Genomic DNA, 21843 nt, shown 5'->3' with positions numbered 1-21843 from the left:
GGGTGAAAAATAAAAAATGACAGCAGTCATCATGAATGTAAAACAGAAATGACATTGGGTATAGCCCTATTTACCATGCCGGTAAATCTGAATGAGTAATACTTTGATTGGTCATGGTTTCCCTAAAGTTAACGGAATTATTTAATTATGGAAAATATAACCAATCTCACAATGTGAAGCATGTCCATATTGAAGTAAGTATAATTGAGACCTGCGTTTGTTCGTCAGAACCTGTAGCCACATCCGGCGAGTAAAAGGGGCTCAGTGGGGGCTTTTCATTGAGGTGTTATGGTCTGCCACACTTCAGGTTTTGTTGCAGGTTGTGCAGTAGTAAAGCATATACTTCCACTTTAAATACTTCCATGTCTTTGCTGGCAGCTACAGTATTTCATGTGCAAAACAAATTGCCAGTTTTATGACGTAAACACTGCAAGTGAAAAATATCTCATGACTCCTGGTTATGTACATTACCACAAAAACAATTATAATGAGACAGATTCGATTACTGCGCAATGAACAGCTCGGAATTTCAAAGCATAAAGTGTTCGTTCATGATCACTTGAGAGAAAGAAGTTAACAGTAACTGTAAGCGTTCGCTCTCAGATATTGTGCGCAGTGACGCATTCCTTGTGACTTGAGAATTTTGTACAAACAAGCAGGTGACTTGTTTCTTACTCAAACTTCCAGTGAAGATACTAAAAATAGTCGCAAAAACGTCAAGAATGATATGGAGACAGTAACGTTCCTCAAATTAATACATGAAACAAACACAAATGCCATATTTGCATCGTATTTTCTACAGTTTCCACCGTTTCAGCTTTGACTGGCTCGTTGGACCCTCTTCTCCTGCAATAATTAAATAGCACTTCCTGACTTGCGAGTTGAATTAATTCCCATTTAATTTGGTGTTTTTTTGCTCTCTCTCCGGCCATGGATCTCTCTGGGCTCCGTTGTTCTCTTTAGGCTGAGGCGCTCACCTGGTCCTGGTCCTCTATGGTCATGTGGTTCTGCTCTCTGACCTTTGCTGGCTTCTCCTTCTCCAGCATGTGGTAGTTGTAGATGTTCATGACGAAGATAAAGACCCCGCCAGCCACGATCACTGAGCCACACATGAAGAAAAGGTACTTGTAGTCAAAGCGGTCCACCAGTAACCCTGTGTGGAGAAGGGCAGAAGGGTGCAAAGGAGTTATATTTCAAACCAAGGGAGTGTCAGTTGTACCCATTTTAAGCCACACTATGTCGAAACAAAAAAAACACACTCGGAAATGTTGTACACCGTGACAAGCGCAACACAATATGTCACTGAATAGTATCTTTATTCGACCACTTTACAAGTTTGAAGGTGAAGAGCAAGACCAAACTCTTGGCTTCTGTGTGTGTTCGAGGGATTGAGAGTGAGCAGGGGCCAATTTGAGAAGAGCCATGTCGGAAATGACAGAGGGCCATTACACCCTTCCTGGCTCTGCCGGCATCTCTGGGAAGGCAATTTGGACGGCTGCTACCAAAACGAATCAGAAGAGAGGCCCATTCTCAGAGCCATAAATATCGAGCCAAAGTCTGCAGAAAAGTGACAAATGTAGTTTAGATCAGATTTAAGCCTCCAGGTTTTCCGGGTCTTAACGGGATAAGACCCCCCCGCCCTGCCTCCTGGCGTGGAGGATCTCTCTGTCTCAGCATGTGTGACGGACCGTCTGTTTGTCCATCTCACTATATTACAATCCCTGCTTTATACCAGTTAATATAATAATTCATTTAATACAATAATCATTTTTAAGGAATATGTTCTATCGGTTTGAAATTCAGCAAAAAATATAAAACAAGCTCATTTAATTTAGTGAAGGGAAGAGATATAGATATATAGATATATATATAAAATTTAACATCAGTATCATTCCATGATAAAAATATGTAGTATACCTGTAAAAATGAACTATTTGTTTATTACTTTTACCAAACTCAGAAGTGTTTTTGACAACCAGGTACACTTAACAGTGTAGAAGGACCTTTATTGCATAGAAAGTTACAGGATCTTATCAGAATCTATGAAATTAAAGGGCATTTTCCTGGGTAGGTCTTCCTTAAGTAAGCCAATTGTCATCTTTACGACAAACAATGATAATGTGTGTGTGTGTCTGTGTGTGTGTGTGCGCGCATGTCTGGTCTTGTACTATACTAGGAGGGGTCATTTTGTATTTGGATCTCAATGCAGTCTGTATCATCTGATTGATAGTCCTCATCTGCTGCGTGTACGACAATGACCATCACCCTCATTAAGTCAGCCCTTGATTGGCTGAGTGGTAATTAAATCCATCTGGCATGGTCACCTCTTTCTTTTTTTAATGTATTCACAGCTTAATTATGGCCCAGGTAGAGGACTTCAATGAGAGTTTGAATAGAGCGTCATTAAACACCCAAAGCAAAAGGCTAATTACACCCACTTACCTCACTATCTCCTAATTGGACTGACCCGGAGGTTTGGGGGTGCAGTAACAAGCGGACTTGTTACTGGGGAGACATAACGATTGTGCCCTCTGGAGGAGAATGTTAGACGTGCAGGAAGGCACTTATTTACCCCATTTAATGAGCGCCTCAGAACAGGGTCGCCAGTCAAACCAGACATATTCATTTTAACCTCATTAGAACTCAGGTTGGAGGCAAAGGAAAAGTTCGTCAGCGGGCCGATATGTACGGCTGATAAAGTCATGCAGCAGTCTGCACGTCCTCGGTGCATTTATCTAGGACACTAAACAGACATCTCTTGAATGTTGATATATGGATTGGTGCACAAGCTGAATACAAAATAAGAACTTTTACCATTTTGAAAAACTTGTTTATTCTGTGCCTGACAGGTATTTAAGTACATCACTTACTTAGTACTCAGTACTAGCACTATGGGTGAGAAAGATACTCTCTGTGCTATTTCAAAAACACTCATTCCACATGCATGTGGTTAATATGATGGGTAACAAAATTGGCTAAAACTTGCATGGGGTCTGTCTTCTAGCTTATTCTTTCCAATGAGGACTTCGACCATCTTGAGGCCAATCAACCTCAATTAACTTTTGCTTCGCTAAAGATAGAGGGTGTTTAACGGTGTGTTGTACAGAAGCCCTCTGGGTCAAAATGGTGAGTTTGGGCTATATAAATAACTTCACAAAAGCAGCAACTAACAACTATTTTCATTATAGATAGAAATTCTAAAAAGTTTCTGCTGCTTATTTTTCCGTCGATCGACTAATCACCTCGTCGTCTTGATTGACACGTAAACAACTTATTTTGCAACACATACAATCCAACTTTGACATATGAAAAATGATTTTGTCTGTAGAGCAATCACTGCAAAGCCATACTCAGCTGGCTCATTTGACTTTTAAGACACATTTTGGGTGTGGTACTTCTGCTTTTTGTGCAGTTTAGCTTTTTTTGTGTCCAGCACAGTGAAAATGTTTCTTTGAGATTATTTCACAAGTAGCTACCTCAGCAGAAAGCACACTCTGACAAAAGTAATACTTCAATTTAAAGTACTTTTGTTCCGTTGATGACAATTTGTCACTAAAAACAATTTTCTCCTTTTTCAGAGGCAGTTACCGTCATTGGATACCATGCTTCTGCCTTTACGGACTCAAGAGAAGAGTGTTTCATAGTGGGAGTTTTCAAAAGTGCACTAATCTCGAAAATGGCAGGGAAGCAGAGAGGGTAAACAATATCTTTCGGATTACACGGTTATTTAGACCATGAAGGTAACTGCCCAACACTTCAATCTAAAGCCCTTTCAGAGACAGAAGAATGCTGGAGATATACAGTAAGTGATCGGATAGAAAAAGGGCTTTTTCTTGTATTTGATCGGCTGGCGAAGAAAAAGAGTTAAGCAGTTTGGAAGTTGATGCTGAGCAATATAATTAAGTAAAAGGGAGTGTAACCCATTATATAAGTCCCCACTGACAACATGTATTTAATGAAATGAATTAATATTGTGTAAATGATTCATATGATCCATTGAAGACAAATTATTTAACCAGATACCCAAACCTCGGGCCTCTGGTGCGTTCACCTTTTATCATCTATGGTTCACGGTCAAAAATAAATTATTCAAAATAATTTTGTCTCAGACTGGAATCACGTTTGGGTCATGCAGCCAGAACACAGCTTCATTCATTAGATCCAATGACTGCACAGGACACACAGGCAGAGAGTAACACAGGGAGCGTTTGTTAGACTGCGCGTCTGTTGTTTTCAATATCAAAACAGAAAATGTAAAGGGCGCAGAAGACCTGAGTTTCTTGGCTTTGAGTTATGATCTATAATTTGTATGGAGGCCAAACCCCATAACAGCCTTACTCACCAGTGACAAACTTACTCTGTCGTACAGTCATGGCAACCGAGCAGAAAACTTAAGCAACACAATGCACAGCCTGTGACTAAAACAGAGAAAAACACACAAAGAGAGAAAGGAAGAATGTAGCTTTGCTGTAAGTCAGTGCTGCACTATTTACAAAGGAGCTTGCACCAAACTGGCTATTTTATTTCTATTGTAAAAATGCTGTTTGTTTTTCAAAGTGTGTGTTTGTATATATGTGTTCATCTTGGCCCTTCAGTCGGAAGGATCAGCACAAGGCTTTCTAAAGTCAGCTAAAAGTAAATACTGGTGTCTGTGACTGGCTTCTCAGATTCAACAATCCAGACAAACATGGAAAAGTGTTTTTCTGAGGAGGTCCCGTTGTTCAGATTCTGTCATGTCTGTGAACGGACAGGTTATGGTCGGTGTGCGCAGTTACCTGCAGCAGGTGGTCCCAGTAGCATGGGGAAGCACTCGATGATGGTGACCAGTCCAACAGCACTGGGGAAGCGTTGATTTCCCATCAGGTCCATCAGACATTCGAATATCAGGGCGAAAACCATGCCGAAGCCCACGCCAAAGAATACAGCATACGTCACCAGGAAGGCATAGCTCTTGATCAGTGGGCACAGTAAGTGGCATGTGCCGTTGAAAACCATTGCAAAGCCAAAGAAGTACTGGATTCTGGGCCGGACCCACTTGCTGCTGGCTATCAGGCCAGTGCCAGGCCGGACAAACATGTCGACAAAGCCCATAATAGAGAGCAGATAGGCTGCGGAGTACTCCTCTACGCCTTGGCTAATAGCATAGGCTGACAGGAACACAATGGGCGCATAGGCACCGAAGATGAACATAATGTTCCCAATGAGGTAGATGACGAAGCCTCTATCCTTGAAGAAGGTAAAATCCAAAAACGTCTTAGCGTTGTTCATACAGCTTCTTTTTTGCTTAGTGTTGCACTCGTTTGGCTCTTCCTCCACGTTTTTCTGTGCTGCACAAGTGGACGGCTTACGAGGCGGAGCGACGGGCCTCATCAAGGCCCCGGCCACACAACAGTTGAGCATCAGACCCCCGAGGATAAGGAGACTTCCTCTCCAGCCGAACTTCTGCAGTAGATATTGGTTGACGGGGGCCAGGATGCACAGAAACACTGGACTCCCAGCCATGGCAAGTCCGTTGGCTATAGGACGCTTAATCAGGAAATACTTGCTGATGATGGTGAGAGATGCATTGAGGTTTAAGGAGAGTCCACAGCCTGCAAGTAGACAGATTTAAAAAAAGCAAAAACAGTCACATTTCAAAAAGCCTCAGTGAGAAAACCGTCCTGCACCTAAACTCCAAAGGGTGCTCGCGAAATTAAATCAAGAATGATTCAGCTTGGTGCTCATTAAGGTTCCATCTCATTTCACTTATAATGGCCAAAATCTCATTACGGAATGATCAAATTATTTCAGGAATAATTTCTTCATTTAAATAGAAGTAAATTAGAAAGCCTGGGTATTGCATTTACACGCTTACCTTTTTACCCCTAATTTAATATTACCTTATTTTGGAGGACGAAGAGCTACAGGTAGATGGTCAGGGTGCTATATTCTCCCTTAACAATGATGATTTAATTGTCTTCTCTTGTTCCATGATAAAGGCTTTTTTTGTGAATATCTAATAGTGGATCTAAAGAAGATTTATAAAAATGAAGATTTATAGAAAAGGTGTTAAAAGAACACACATAATATAAAGTCCAAAAGAAGGACAATCAATCAAATTTAAAATCTGGGCAAGGAGCTGTATATACAAGGATAAGTATTTACCAAAAACTACTCACTGAGTCTGGGATGTTCTTCATAATTTTGCCTATATGTGCGTATGCATGTGTGTAAGCATATGTCTGCTAGGTCTGCTAGGGTGCGCCAGAGCACAGGGGAGCAGAGCAGGGCACACACATGCCCCCGGGCAACGCACATGGCCCAGCCACTTGCTGGGCCTATTAATCCTTCACAACAGTCCTTGGCAGGGTAATGAGCCTCACAGGGTGGCGGAGAGCCCCCATGTGACGACTATGATCGGAGCCTACGGGAGGGCACACAGGGCCACGGATGACCATTCTCTCTGGGATCCGGGACGGGTCTGTCTTGATTACCGTCCTGGTCTTTGGTCCCCTTGGTGCTTTAACTGCACCCCAGGAGCTGGGGCAGATGCCCTGGGCCCCCCGACAATCAGCACGGCAGCTCAGTCAAGGGAACCCAGAGATTCTGAAAGGATATGAAACGTCGCAAACCTTCCCTACCCCAGAAGGTCTTAACCAGAACTGATGGAAATGCTAAGGAAAGAAGTAAATACGCCTAGGATCCCCATCACGGAATTAGTTGGCTTGTGCACTTGACTGCAAACACATTGGGTACCTCGTCTTACTTTGGGCTGTAATCAACTAACTATCGGTCTATGGAGGCCAGTGTGTCAGTAGTAAAAACGCATTCAGGAAGCAGTGTCACTAGATATTGTAAAAGACAATAAAAAAATCCAAGTACTGTACCTCCTATAACGCCAATGCAAAGGTAGAGGTAAACGATGGAGTTCCCAAAAGAAGCGGTTACCATAGAGACTCCACACAGCAGTCCACCCAGTATGACTATTGGACGGCTTCCAAAGCGATTGACCAACACGCTGCTCACTGGTCCTGCAAAGAGGAGAGGGAACAGAATGAGATTGACAGAGTGAGTGGTTCAGAAGTATTATGTTGACATCTCAATATAAACAGTTAGTAATAAACCTGGCTACTGCTGGTGATGAAGGGTATACAAAGCATCACCAGTTCTCCCTCTAGTGCTAAACCAAGGACAAAAGGATATCACAACGGATGATGGAACACCTCCAAAAACTTTTGCATCCGCTGCGACGCAACTTGGGGACTCATTATACTCTCCCCATATAATGTAAAATGCCACACACACCATGATCAATCAGCAATTAAACAGCCTTTTATATGCTGTCACTCTTCCCTTCATTCATAACCTTGCCTGAAAGAGTGACATTGCACCACCATTCCTTCTGCAGCAAATCATAATGACAAACTTCTTTTCTCTCCCTGCTATAAAGACCAATTGCTTCAATATACATTTATTTTACTCAATTCATATAGAAAAATTGGGAGAGCATCAATCAAACTAATATGCTGCCATGATTATTGAATTCTTTACATGCAGCCGCTTTTCACGGAAGTGTTGAGAAGTGCTCCTGTGTGGATGATGATATTTGCAAACAGCCCAGTGAGTCGTAAGAGGATTACATGTTTGGCAAACACCCACTGACTTCAAGAGCATGTTTACCACGGCGGATGATTAATTTCTCAGTGCATGAGAAAACAGATTCATACAAGGAGGGAAAGTATTTTGTCCTAAACTGAATCCGTGTTCATTTTAAAAGAACAATATCTAAGCTTCCACACGGATATAAATCAATGCATGTACTTTTAAAGAGGCTCAAGCCAGCAGGCAGCAGTTTGTCAAACAGCAGCAGCAGCACATGGGCTAAGCTAACAACATTTAAGACTACATTAAACACAGTTTTGACCATCAACAGAACAGAACATCTTCAATGCATTTCCCTATATCTTGAAGCTACTGCAGTGCATTATACACTGGAGTCTGTTAGCATGTCACACTGCCGGTACGCTGATTCTGATGTCATCAGGCTAAAGTGTCATCAACCGGTGTTATTACACAAACAAATACACTACCAGGACACATAAGGATTATTTTAATTTTCAATTAATCTGCTCATTATTTTCTCTATAAATAGTCTATAAAATGAAGAAAAAAAAAAGAACGTTCACAGTCACAATTTCTTGTTTTGTTTTACAAACAGTCCAAAACACAAAGATATTTATTTAGTTTACGACAACAAAGTTGAAAGAAAACAGTAAATCTTAGTCTGGAAACTTTTGCCTGAAAAATTTATTAATAAATTAGTGAATTCATCACTTAATGGACTAAATGTTTCAGCGTTACAGTATAGAGAGGACTGAGAGGAGGATAAAGAGGCACCTAAACTTTTTCAGCAGTTTACTTTTGTCTGAGCTGGGCTGGGACATCTCTGACTAAAAGACTCATCGACTGATCTCCATGCACTGATATCACAATTGAGATCATAAATTACCATTCAAAAATGCCTTTGTGTGTGTTTATCATTAACTCTACACTTAAAAAACACATTAATGCTTATATGCATAAACAGATGTATGGTAGTGGTGGGCCGTCAGGGCCTGCAAAGCCTTCTTTGCAGGCCTAAACAGAATCACAAAGTTATAGCTATTTTATAATTTTTCTTCAATACACTACATGTATTATAATTTATAAAAATATTTTTCCCATTAGCTTATTTTCTCTTTAAGTAGAGCTTTTATCCAATCAGATTTCACCCTTGTGTCTCTAGGTAAGAAGAGAGGCCCCAGGCCTGCAGACGCACAAGTGAATCCCTTTGCAGTTTAAGTAAATGGGGACGATATTGTTGATTGTCATAGTCTTCAACCAATCAGATCTTTAGTTTGACATGTTGGGCGTATTCTTTGACGTGCCAGAGCCTTCTAGCTGGCCTACAAGTACGTCAGCATTAACGCGCAGCTCAGTATCAAGGTGCAGCTCTGCAGTGAGGTGCAGCGTGTGCTGTGATTGGTCAGTGGGCGAGAACGTGACTATTGGAAAACAAAACTTAAAATAGCCATCAGAGCTTAGTTGGAGTAGTAAGAGTTCAAATTGAAAGATATGGAAGAAATTATGACATTTTGCTTGGTGTAGATTTTTTTTTTTTTACCTAGCTTTGTTTTTTTAACACTCAATGGCTGAAGGAGGAGAAACGGATTTGTGAGTTGGGATTTAACCGTGGGATTAAACTCTTTGTCAACAAAGAAAGGAGGATGGAGTTAGTCTTTAAGTGAACTGCATTTGTTTTTTTACATCTAATATCTTAATGGCCCGTGCCCTCGAGTGTGTAGCAGAATGCCTTTTCCGCTGTAATTTAGCGTAGCCTCCCAGAACACACGTGCGGTAACTCAGCTGTTTTTTTGGGGGGGGGGTTTGTTCCGGGTTCAGAGGTCAAACAGCCCGTTGTCTCCTACGTGAGCACAGAAAACATATTTCCTACAATTTAAGCTTCTGCATTTTCCAAATGCACTAGTTTTATTCAAACGTATTGTTCGGTTTGTAAGCCTCGTACCGAACGGTTTAATTTGAATACGTGTATCGTTACACCCCTAGAAATAAATAACCGTAGCTGTGTCGTCATAATGAGGTTATTAGGAGGTGGCTCAGCTGCAGGACAGCAGTGAAGGCCCAGGTATAAAATGCACGGCCCGCCACTGATGGGTACCAATCAATCACACCTGAGTCAAAACTTTTCTCTCATTTATTATCTTTCTTTCTCGCTTCAAGCTGAGCTGTTAAAAACTGTCCTCAACAACTGTGCCTGCTGTACCACTTTAACTACAGTACATTAAATACAAATATCCGTCCCGCGGTTTACATAGTTAACCAGGTGCCTGCGGGGGTCAAAGATAGATCATCCCTCTCTCTCACTGTAGCCGTGTCTCAATAGGGCATCTCCCGCACTACCACCATTTCTACTTCCATTAGAGCTTTATCATTCGGGCTCCTTAAGTCAGAGGTACTCTGAAAAGGCTGTCCTGTCTCCCCCGTGGGGAACTGGTGTCGGACCCAAGTGTGCTGAACCTTCCTCTGATATATTCCCCCTGTCTCTCTCCTCCACTGGGTGACATTGCTGAAGCCTTGCCAAGGACAATATGATGAAGCCCTGTGCCTGAGCCACAGTGGAGGGGAATATTTCACCAGTTCGGCCTCTCTGAGTAGAGTGCAGGTGAGTCACACACCCTGTTGTCCCGTAACCTTGAAAAGCAGCTACTGATACATTCAAGTAAAGCCTCCACAAGACTTTTATTTTGTCATGTTTTGTGTCGTCCAATACCTTTTCCAAAGTTCTCAAATCCACTGTGGAAAAATATATTTTAAATTCCGCAATTTGTTTTGCCTGTTGTGGAAGCAGTGATGTGCCTCCACCAGTAGTACTTTGTACTTTGTTTTGGAAGATAAAAGATGTAAAGGTCTACTGAGTCCTATTGCTACCATTGCTGCTTTGTGGTTGAAACCAAGAAATGGGTTCAGACCAGAACCATGACGGGCAAGATGTACTGTGGATCCAGCAACTCAGTGCTGAGGTTGTGTGGCGCCAACTATAAAATATGTGAGGTAGACAAAAAAAAAAAAACATGCCAATCCCATTACAAAGCAATCTACCAGGAATGTGTGTTTGCAGGTATTTGACTGGCCAGCACAGCACCTTGCCACAACTCATTGCATCGAGTGCATCGAGTTCCAGCCAAGGTTGAGCCAGGTACAATTTTCTTTGCTGAATAAGCCGTCTGTACCGGCATCTGCAACAAATGAATCCCATTCAAATGAATAAGGAGGCTGCATTTAGTCGTCTGTCTAGACACAGACATAAGGGCTCACGAGATTGATCTAGTCACATGTTGCACACTGAGAGAACAATGTTCAGCTTTCTAAATCTGCTCTTCAGAGTCACAGAATAGGATTATACAGGCCATATATTGCCATAAGAATGATATCTTCAGATAAAGCCTGAGATATGTGCAAACAATTTAATTATTATTCAACTATAACAAGTTTTGTCTTTAAGCTTTTGGGCCTCATCTATCGTAATAATGGTACAAAATGATGTAAAATTGCATAGTTTTAAGTCAAAAACTTGAAAATGTGTATGAAATGTTGTTAATAACTGTCAAATTAAAATGATCCTGACCATTCAAATTAAAGCAAGAACATGAATGTCATGCAGCATTTAGTCTGACTTCATTACAGACTGACTGTCTTTCAGACAACCCCAACTCTGACCGACTTTCAGCGTCACTGACGGTGTCAGTGTGGACAGTTAGATTCAAGTCAGGTGAGCAACACACGCTAACATCATGCCTCTTGTTAGGCACCCTAACACTATTTCAGTGGGTGAAGTAACTCACATGAAGTCAATTTATCAATTATATATCTTCTCAAAATAAATATACAGCACAGCAGTTGTTTTCTTAGTATAGAAGACAGACATCTTATTTTCTGTTTTTTCATTTGCAATAAAACTCAAATTGACTTGTCTAATTTAGGCCATGATGCTGATTGATAATTAATAACACACAACTCTGACTTCTTATTCGCCGGCGTTCACGTATAGACAGCCAGCTGGCCATTAGTTTAGTCTTTGTGTTGTGTTCAAGTACAACTTTCAAGAGGAGATGTGCGCCGGATGACAATCCTGAGTATTTGATCAGCAATTATCACACAATTATCAGTGCTATAGTTCCTAGAGGTGGACTTGGTGTTTAGGAGCCTTAAGGGAACACAAACAGATCAGTACATACCTTGGTCACAATTTTTAAATAAATATTTTGATTGCACATATGTACCAATTGCATATACTTAACAAAGGGAACAATTCCAATACATTTGAGATATAATATATATATATATATATATATATATATATATATATATATATATATACATACATACATACATGTTTAAGACGATCAGATTACTTTGAACGACTGCATTTAACTGCTTAAATATATTATAAAACCTGTAATAAAATAAATAAAACATCAATCAATATGCGTAAATGACAATGTCGCCCTCACTGTATCCAAATGATGTACGCTTGAGGTCTAACAAACAGCTAAATGCATTTCCTTACACAATTTAAACATCTATGGCTGTCTATGCGGTCGTAAAGGGTTAGAAAATGACTTCCTAAAGACTTTTCGATGGAAAACGTCATGAGGTCAAGAGACCTTATTGAAATGGATCTGCTGTGGTGAAACTACAATGTTTCCTACGTGCAATTATGTGAATACATATCAAATATTAAAAAGGAAATATTTGTCACTGTCCACTCATATTTAGCAACATGAATCCTAATTGGTTTATGTCTGTATGGAAATAATTTTAAAACCAATGCAAGACAGCGTTATCATTTGTTTTCATCAACAGATGAGCGGTGTGTTGCTTTAAATGTTGGTGTTGTGTTATGTAAATAAATTTAATCAGAGCTTTATGTGCTAATTAGCGGAGTTGCGAGTTACAGGTTATGAAGGTTTAAAACTCCAAGCGGGGCGCTCTAGCACTCGCCTGTACAAAGGAATGAGAAAAACTGTAACTCTGAAGGCCACGCTTGGGCAACTATACACTGATATCAAATCGTGGAGTAAACTGCCAGCTGAGAACAGTACGTACCACAGCTTGAGATAGCAAAACATAGACGCCACACTTTGGAGCCTGTTAGGCTAGGCTTTCACAACATACACACACACTGATGATGCATCGAGGAGGATCCCGGACGTGAGCCGGTGCGAGCGGATATGCTCGGAGCTCCAACCAGGCCGTCGCTCTGCTAAAATCGATCCCGCCTGCACCTTGACTTTGACCAATGGCTCCTCTAAGGAGAACCTACAAAACTTACCGCGCTGCCGTGTCCAAGCGCCTTTTCACGTTGCTCTCAATCAGAGAGGAACTGTTAGGACCGTGCACGTTTAACTGCTCGGCTAATATCTCTGTGATAAATAAAACTATTGCTTGAATCTAAGTAAACGCCTCGAACTCAATTCGTTAAGTTGTTTTTACACAACAGTTGCAAGAAATTGTTGGACGGCATTATCTCATCCTTTGGTAAAGGATGGTCCCGTGTACTCTACGCTGAAGGAGATGGGAAAAGAAGCATTGAAGCACCTTTCCTTAGCGTTTAGAGAATTCGAGGAGACGAAGAAGCCCAAAATCGGCAAATGGGATAAGACGCTCTTCCACCACAGTCTTCTTCTTCCCGTACTTTCCTGGCACATCGCTGAATATCCCGTCATATTACCGCCACATGGAGCGCCCTACCATTTTCTAATAGTCTAAAGAAACTGATGTGTGAACTATTTGTTGCTTATTTGGCCACAGGGAATGCTACTGATAATAGTGATTCTTTTTTCCCCATTTGGGCAGACCAATGTAACAGATACAGATTGAATCAACTCACCGCCTGCATACATGACGGCTAGCATGATAGAGGAGATCCACGCTATTTCACTGGAGCTGGCCCCTAAATTTTCTTGGATCTCTTTGAAGAAAATGGAGAGGACTTTGGGCGTGGAGTACGCAAATCCAATAGAAATGTGGGCCCCAACCACCACCATCCAGCCCCAACCACCATCCAGGGGTTTGTAGCCCAAATCATTTGCTAGAGCAGGGGACATGTTCCTGTTCAAACAGAGGGAAACATACGTGGTATTGTTATTAAAACAACAAAACATATGTGGAAAATTAGAGGACTTAGTGGGTCATTCTTTAAGCCTTTTTTTACTATGTAGAATGCAGAACTGATGTTTCAAATGTACTGTCTGTGAACCTAATGTCAGCAAACGAATCGCCAAATTTCAAAATAAAAGCCTGAATATATAACTTCACGTAATCTGCTGTGAAAGGCGTGTTTACATACGTTGTGTTTGTAAACACGAGGCTATAACTGACCTAGCAATATTTTCATCATGATTAGATGGGGAAATGCTGAAAGTGAATAAACCTGTTATTCATATGATCATGAATAACTCCGTTTAGAACGGCGAATACGGAGCAAACACGTGACAGTAAGCCTAAATAATTGAGCTCAGAAAGTTTAGAAAAGTGTAACGTGTATACGAATGCAGTTATTGGTAAACCAGGTAGACACCATCACAGATAAAAGTACAACAAAGAGTCCCAGCAGGAAACGCTTAAAGTCAACACTTTAGTGACTGAGTCCTAACTAGCTTTTTAGACAAACTTGTCTACCGCGCGTGCACTACACGTGTTCACGTCAAAACTAGAAAACAAACGTCGTGAATGAAAGAACGGCTCGTCTTTTATCTTTACTCCTCCATTAGGAGTCGGACGGGAGGAGACACTTCACACGTGGACAATTGCCGAAATCAGTCATAAAACGTCGCAGCTATGTTAAACCGGTAACTTCCGCAGCGTTAAAGACAAATATGCTCACAACTGTATTGTACGAAGTTTTGGGTACACTTTACCTTTCACTTGAGCGCCTTCGCAGCACGTTACCCTCTCAACAGTTGGTGAACGAAGTTTCAACCCACTGCTTTATTTGACTTATGGTCACGTGTCACACACACACACACACACGGGGTTTTTTCTCGCTGTTTGACTGGTTTCAGTCTCATTACTACAGCAGCTTCGCCTCCTCTGCATGTCGGTCAGGCTAACCTAAAGGTCACGCTGCAGCGTGGGGCGAGCCCACGAGATGACACGGTTACCACATCCTCCATAACTGTAAGTCAGTTCAGTGTTTATCACACACAATGCACATCTACCCCTAAAACGTGATACATATAATACCATACTTGTAAAAAGAAAACAAGAATATTCACTTTTAATAATTTTATTTTCAAATTATGTGCAATGTGAATTTCACAGTTAAGCTCAACCACCACTATAACCCGAAACCCAAAAAAACAGACGAACCACCGAAAGCAACGCATGAACACGATGGAATAGCACCCAAGAGTGACACATGTAAATGACCAGAGTGAGCTGTGTACTGCAGCCCAAGGCCTCCGACTCCTGAACATAGAAAGCGGTCTGTAGCTTGTTGTATTACATGACTGGTGTATGAAACGTGACGCAACTATTTAGTTACTTGATCTGTAATGCTTAGTTGTGGTGACATGTTACAAAGAAATACTACTGTACTACTGAGGGGGGGGGGAGTGGGTGGGGTAATCATTTTTTTTTCTCAACAAATCAGGATTACTCTACCATAACTAAATAGGCAATTACATAAAGAAAAGAAACAAAACACAGCCACTGGAGACAACAAAAAGAAAATCACATCTATTTTTTTCAAGTTATAAAAGAAAGAGAAGTTTAAAAAAAACTGTGCAAGTACAGCAAACCTATAGTACAGTATATTACACATAACAAAAACATTTAAATACAGTACTGTGTATCAGTAGAAATCCTGAGAGTTCTCCGTTCCTGGTTCTCAAATGGCCATTTTGTAGACACGTGGATGTAGCTCAAACCTTCTCTCACGCTCGATGAAAGGCAGTTTTGAGGGTTTTGTTCAAAGCCGAGGGGGGGGGGGGGGGGGCCAAGAAAACATGAGCTCCGAGTCAGTCAACAGTGGATCCTTCTCTTGGAGAAGTTACGTCGTATCCTCGAGTCCTCACTGGATGCGACTCTTCCGGTGTTCGTTTCCATGTAAATCTCGATAAGATGATTGCTATGCGGCTACTAAAACCTTTTGAGCACTCCTTAAAATAAAACACAAGAGAAAGTTGTAGTGCAAAGATGACACAGGAACCTGCATGAGGAAATATTGACGGCACTGAAAATGTCACACTTTCACAGGGAACGCCACTCAGTGGTGGTATTAATTCTTCTATACAAGATTGTCAAAAAAAAAAGAGGAGGAGAGAAAGCAGCACCAACAATTTGTGCCCTCTGCGTGACGGCGTGTAAAGACGGCTGTTCGATGGATTAGCACACAACCCCGGAGCCACCCTCACATATAGTCTGCGTGTCCAGGAGGGCGCTTTCGTAACGTTTTGCAGTGACGGGACTGCTGAAGTGGAGAGTGATTCAGTGCAACGCTGAGTAAGACCTTTCAGATATTCTTCCGGGGAGGAGCAGTTCTTGGATCTGTCGCCTCCTTTTTCGAAGCCACAGGCACATCGGCATTCCAAATGATCTGCACTAACTTACGCATCGCTGCCAGCCTGCACCCCGTGCAACAGCCGCACAATCATTGGAACCATCGTGATTTTCACCAGCGAGACGAGCACACACACACACGCACACACACACACAACAATTAATGCACTTTTACGAAAGGTAATATAACGTAATATAGCCTGATCACAGTTCCATGACTTATTGCTACTACAAACAAATCTTTTCAATGTTCAGATCAACAATAACAAGACCTCAAATGCTTTTTTTTTTTTTGCCATTTCAGAGGAAGGCTTTTTTAACCTTTTTCAAATGATTATAATCCGATGTCAAAGACAACGTCAACAGAGCTCAATGCTCAACTGAGCTTTTCACGCAGCTGCTTCATCAACACGACGGCCTGAAATGTCCCTTTTCTCCTAATCAAACATGTTTGAAGTTTCTGAGGTAAGCCTGTTAGTCGCTCTGAACTTTCCACTTAGTGTTTGCCACAAATTTGACTCCGTCCTTATTTCTCCAATGTGGAGAGTGAGTATTCTTACATTTCACTTAAGTTGTCTTTCGCACGTGACACAAAATGGATGCCAACTCAAAGAGTGGGGCGGTTGTGAGCTCCCATGCAACTGGAATCTCAAACAAAACTTAAAAGATAGCTCGGAGGCCACACATAGTGTATTGTTTGACACACTGACGCATGTGGAGGAAGAGGGAGCTGTAAAAAACAAAAAAGTCAAAAACACTAAAGTAATGTAAATCACGAGCACACTTCAAATTAAAACTCGTCCGTAAAATAAGCTGAAGCGACTTGAGAAGAGAATAGAAACACAAACCTCAGAGCCAGCAACCAACTAAAGAGCTATGGTACTCACCTTACCCGTATGAATATATAGTTTATATAGTTATTTATATATATATATATTTATATTTATATAGATTTTCACTTGATGCTGACACCTAGCATCTATCTCCAGAGGGCACTTGTATCTTGCCAATACCCCCATTTTGCATGCTTATCATTTGTAGAAATCCTTACCTATATGTATCTAAAACAAAGAATGGAACAACATGGCTCAACAACAAGCAAACAATAGGATAATTGCACTTATGATTCATTGTACGGTTTTGTTAAACAAGGATCAGTGTGGGTAGTTGGTGCTGTCTGGGAGAAGAAAAAAAAAAAAAAAATACTGCAATCTTTAAAAGCACCCCATTTTGATCATGTTAAACCAAAGTTTGAACGACTTAAGACTTAATCAAAAGAATGGTCCTTTGTGGTGCAAACCCGAGGTAACACCAGGCACAAGGCAGGCAGGACCACACAACTCCCCTCTGCCTCATAGGTTGGGTTCACAAAACCCCGGCTTCCTCAAAGCACTTTCTGTAGACACTGTGGGTAAAGTTTGGCCACCACGCATTCAAAATGGCGACCCAGATCCCAGAGGCGGTCAGGTGTCTCGTAGACTTTGGTCCATGCGTCGGCCTCGTCGTCGTACTGGTAAAGGGAGTTCTTTCGGCTGGTGCGAAACACGTGCTCCTCTACCATGACCTGTGTGGCTCGTACGAACAGGTGTAGCTTTCCCTGCAGCAGCATGGCCTTTATATACGGGCTTGTGGCTTGGTCAAAGGGCAGATCCCTCTTGCGGCTCCATGTGTTCTTCTCAATGTCATAAACCTCCAGAGTGAAGGTGCGCTGGTGGTTCCTGCAGATGCCGGCAATGTAGTAAATGCAGTTCTTATGCAAGGCAGCCAGACCCTGACTACGAGGGACACTCATCGGGGCGAGATGACTCCAATAGTCCTTCCGGGGATCGAAGCAGAAGAAATATTCACCTGCAGAAAACAAAAAGAAATGCAATTTAGAGCTGGGGTGAACTGCTTCAACATACTTTGTCACGTATGTTTGTCATACAAATGTGTGTATATGAGAAATAAGACAGTATCACAAAATCCTCAGTCCACTGTAGAGATCACATAGTGTCACATCAGCAGCATTAACTGACCTTGGAGGACATAGATGCGGTCCTTGTACTCCACAGCACTGTGAAACTCCATGGCCGCTGGCATAGCACTGACTGCTGTCCAACAGTTGTCTCTGGCATCATAGCACTCTACCGACTTCAATGCATTTCGCCCATCGCCTTCGTATACTCGGCCTCCCAGTGCATAAAGCTTCCCGCAGCAGTGCACAAGCCTGCAGCCGATCCGTGCTCTCAGCAGAGGTGCGCGTGGAAGCCATCGATTGCCCGCGTGTTCGTACTGCCAGAAGTCGCTCTCCGCCCGATGGTCTATGGACACTTCGCTGTTGCTCGGCCTGTAACCTCCAGCAATGAAGATGTCGTTCTCTGAGGACACCAGGATACCGACCTCCCGGAGATCATTGGGTGGTTTGCAGAGCTTGAACACCCTCCCCGTGGCTGTGTCCAGGCAAGGCACCGTCTGCTTCTTCCCTGAGTGTTTGTGAGCGGCGTCAAAGCAGATGACCATCTCAGATGCAGTCATACCCAGGCGCTGGGGGCAACCATTGGTGCCAGTGAGGCGGGCTTTGGCCTCAGCCGGGTCCTTAGAGAGGGAAAGGGCACACGCGAAGGGGGCGGGTATCCGACTGAGGAAGGCCTCATCCAGCAAGGGCAGACGGATGCATTGGGAGAAAACCTCAGCGAGGTGGGTCTCACGGCCAGACAGATCATGCTCCAGCCAGCGGACAATGCTCTCATAGACATGCTCTTCTTTCTCCACGTTGAGGTCGTCATTGTTCAAAATGCTGACCAACTGCACCTTGGTCATCTGGAGGAACTCTTGCTCCCATGACACACACAAGAACTACCAAAAACACATCAAATGTTTAAAGTATTAGCAACAAAACACACTAGTCACAGAGACAGCACTGTTACAAGAACAAATAACAGAATGTCTGACTTTTTTTTTTTTATGAAATTGGAATATGGTAGCAGCAGATATAATCATGAAATCACGATGCAAACCAATCCTGTGCTAAAGTTTAACTGACCTTCTTGCGGATGTAGTCCTGTGAGCGTTCCCTCAGCTCCTGGTGTTCATAGGCATCAGCAAACATGTAGACCCCAATACAGTTCTGGGGGTCAAGTCTGCTGATCATGAACTGGGCACACTGGTCCTGCAAGGCAGGAATCTGGAAAATGCTGGCTGCAGTGAACAGGGCCTGGACATTGGACTCGGAGAGCATGACCCTGGATGTGTAGGCATAGTCTAGGACGAGGTTCATGGATTCAGATTCCACGCCAACGATTCTGACCTCACGCTGGCTGCTCTCTGTAAGGCCACTGGTGAACATGGACCTGGTGGTGATGGTGGAGAAAACACAAATGCTATAACTACATGAATCAATTCGCACAACTACATTATCATTCAAACACGCTAAAACTTGACAAAGACGTTTGATCTTAACATTACATTATTTTTAAAGAACTGACAATCGGCCACTAAATTGTGAAAACACAAACATTAGTAAACATCAGACGTTTCCCACCTAAAATACGGGCTGATTGCTGCGAGGACATTTCGGTGACATGAGAAAGTCATGCCATGGTCCACTTCTACGACGATGTCTGTGAGCTGTGCTTCATCGTACAAGGCTTTGAGCTGCTGAAGGACGTTACAGGCATGAACAGCATCTACCCCGTTGTAGTTGGTGCTTGGAGGTGTCCCATTTTGTACTTGTAACAGCTTCCCTACCTCTGAACAACACAAGAAAGAGAGAGAAACACATCAGCACAGCGCCTATAGAAACCACACAAAACACTGACAGTGATTTGATACAGGCTCCTTAAATTCTATCTGGTAAGCAGTCATTCCTTTTAGCATTTTGAGACCCTTCATTCAATCACTTTTTTATAGGTGATCAGTCTTGGCAAAACATAAAAATAGATTATTGTTAACACCTGTACGGTGTCATACATTTTAACAGAACACAAGATGAGTTTGAGATGCCGCAGGTGTTTAAAATACTGGCGATGTGGTTTCTAATTCTAAAACATGCTAAAAGAAAAACAAAATGCAAAGGTTACCGAGTGTGTGTTTTTAACTGAGAAGTGAACAGTATAAAATCTCAAAATAGATCACAAAATAAATGCTCATCTAGGTGTTTACAGTGTGTATGAGCTAAGAGTATATCTGGTCCAGATATATAAATGACTGACAAGTTTTAAAAAAACACCCCATCCCATTTACTCGTTTGTTCTACATCTGAATGTCCCTTAATTTTGGTCAAAGTTGTTTATGTTCTCACTGACCGACTGGTCACACGGATAACATGTGGGCCTATCAACTCGTGGATTCAGTCCCCCTATAGTAGTGTCTGCAAAGTAAACATGTTCCTTGTCACGCGTGTAATGGCAAGTTATATACAAGTAGCTAGCCAAACGTCATGCCTTCTGTAACGTGTCACTATATCGTCTTATATTATCAGCTGCTATGGAACAAAAAAACTTTTTCCAACAAATACCTCGTGTTGTGCAACGCTAACTCATTGACAGGACAAAGGCTCGCGATGAGTGTATAGAAAACTACTGTCTCACCAGGTGGTAGCTAGCTTGCTAACATCTCACATTGACCGGTGACTGCAGTAACGTCAACGTGTGTGTGTGGCTAACTGGACTGAAAGGCAACTGGAGGAATACAACTATTTCACAGTTTATAACGGTTGGTCGGAATGTGTTATTATCACAAAAACTAGCAATGCGTACTATAACGTTAGCTAGTTGACAAGCAAGCGTAACTTTTAGCAGACAGCTAGGCACCAAGCTAACATTAGCAAAAGCTTTCTTTGACACAACATTGCGAGATTTAAAGGGCGATAATAACTCAAACGCTTTCCGTCGTAACGTTTCAACCTTAGAGAAACACAACATTATTTAGCACAATGTCTAGAGCGTTACTACTGAAAACGGCAACTATAACCACACTTGTCTAACCTTTGTCTCTTGTCATAAACAAGTGTTTACACAATCAGCTGTGGGTAGCAAGCTAACCGGCCGAAAGTTAGCCAGACAGCTAACGTTAGCCGCATAGCGAGGCTAACGATAACCAACACTTTTTTGAGGAGTCGTTTAGAGCCTGACCCCTTTTAACGACAATGCAACATGTCACGACTCTTTCTATCAGTCTACAACACTACACTCCACGAACATATAAACACACACATTTTAACTTTAGAAGGCGTTATTTCAGTCTGATTACTACACAAAACAATGAAGATTTTTTTTTTGCGAACCTCCACTGGCAGCCATTCTCTCCAGTCTATCTCGGGGCAGACCGAGAAACGTCAGAAAGGGCACAACGGGGCCCCGGAAACAAGGATCAACCAATCACAAGAGGAGCCCGGATCTCTCAGCCAATCCCGTTCCTTTCATCTGAAATAGAAAAAAAAAAGTTGATAGTCGTGTACGGGCAAATTATTCACTGTAAAGGAATAACAAGACTTGCACTCGGTGTGACGTTAATCAACCAAAACAAGTCAAAGCAGCCAATCTAAGCAGGTGGATGCAGAGTAGTCTAACACAGAGAGTGAAGCAGTGCCCTGAGCTGATGTAACAAACATGTTGGAGCACAAAGGGTAGTCAATATTCTCCTATAGAGGCTAATTTCCTACACCATGAGTTCCTAAACGCTTTGTCATATAGACAAGAAGCTAACTCAAATGGTGTAAACATTATCGAGTATGAATTGAAACTATAAAGTCTGCAACTA

The 21843-nt window shown here is 42.1% G+C and overlaps 2 protein-coding genes across 2 annotated transcripts; both read right to left on the bottom strand.

The window, feature by feature from the left end:
- Positions 1 to 740: 740 nt before the first annotated feature.
- On the bottom strand, positions 741 to 13646 carry LOC306693818 (monocarboxylate transporter 2-like; the record flags this gene model as incomplete). Its single annotated transcript, XM_079156453.1, has 4 exons — positions 741 to 1153; positions 4776 to 5591; positions 6867 to 7010; positions 13430 to 13646. 4 exons carry the CDS (start codon positions 13644 to 13646, stop codon positions 960 to 962), a joined length of 1371 nt encoding a protein of 456 aa, XP_079012579.1. The 3' UTR covers positions 741 to 959.
- Positions 13647 to 14848: 1202 nt separating this feature from the next.
- Positions 14849 to 21396, bottom strand: kbtbd8 (kelch repeat and BTB (POZ) domain containing 8). The gene is made up of 5 exons (XM_079156769.1): positions 21368 to 21396; positions 19625 to 19832; positions 19127 to 19433; positions 18120 to 18939; positions 14849 to 17949 (listed from the first exon to the last, which is right to left on the bottom strand). Exons 1-5 carry the CDS (start codon positions 21381 to 21383, stop codon positions 17486 to 17488), a joined length of 1815 nt encoding a protein of 604 aa, XP_079012895.1. The 5' UTR covers positions 21384 to 21396; the 3' UTR covers positions 14849 to 17485.
- Positions 21397 to 21843: the final 447 nt, after the last annotated feature.

The sequence above is a fragment of the Pholis gunnellus genome (assembly GCF_910591455.1).
Source record: "Pholis gunnellus genome assembly, chromosome: 3".
NCBI lineage: Eukaryota > Metazoa > Chordata > Actinopteri > Perciformes > Pholidae > Pholis > Pholis gunnellus.
The sequence above is the reverse complement of the archived record's forward strand: the minus strand, read 5'-3'. Positions and strand labels throughout refer to the sequence as shown.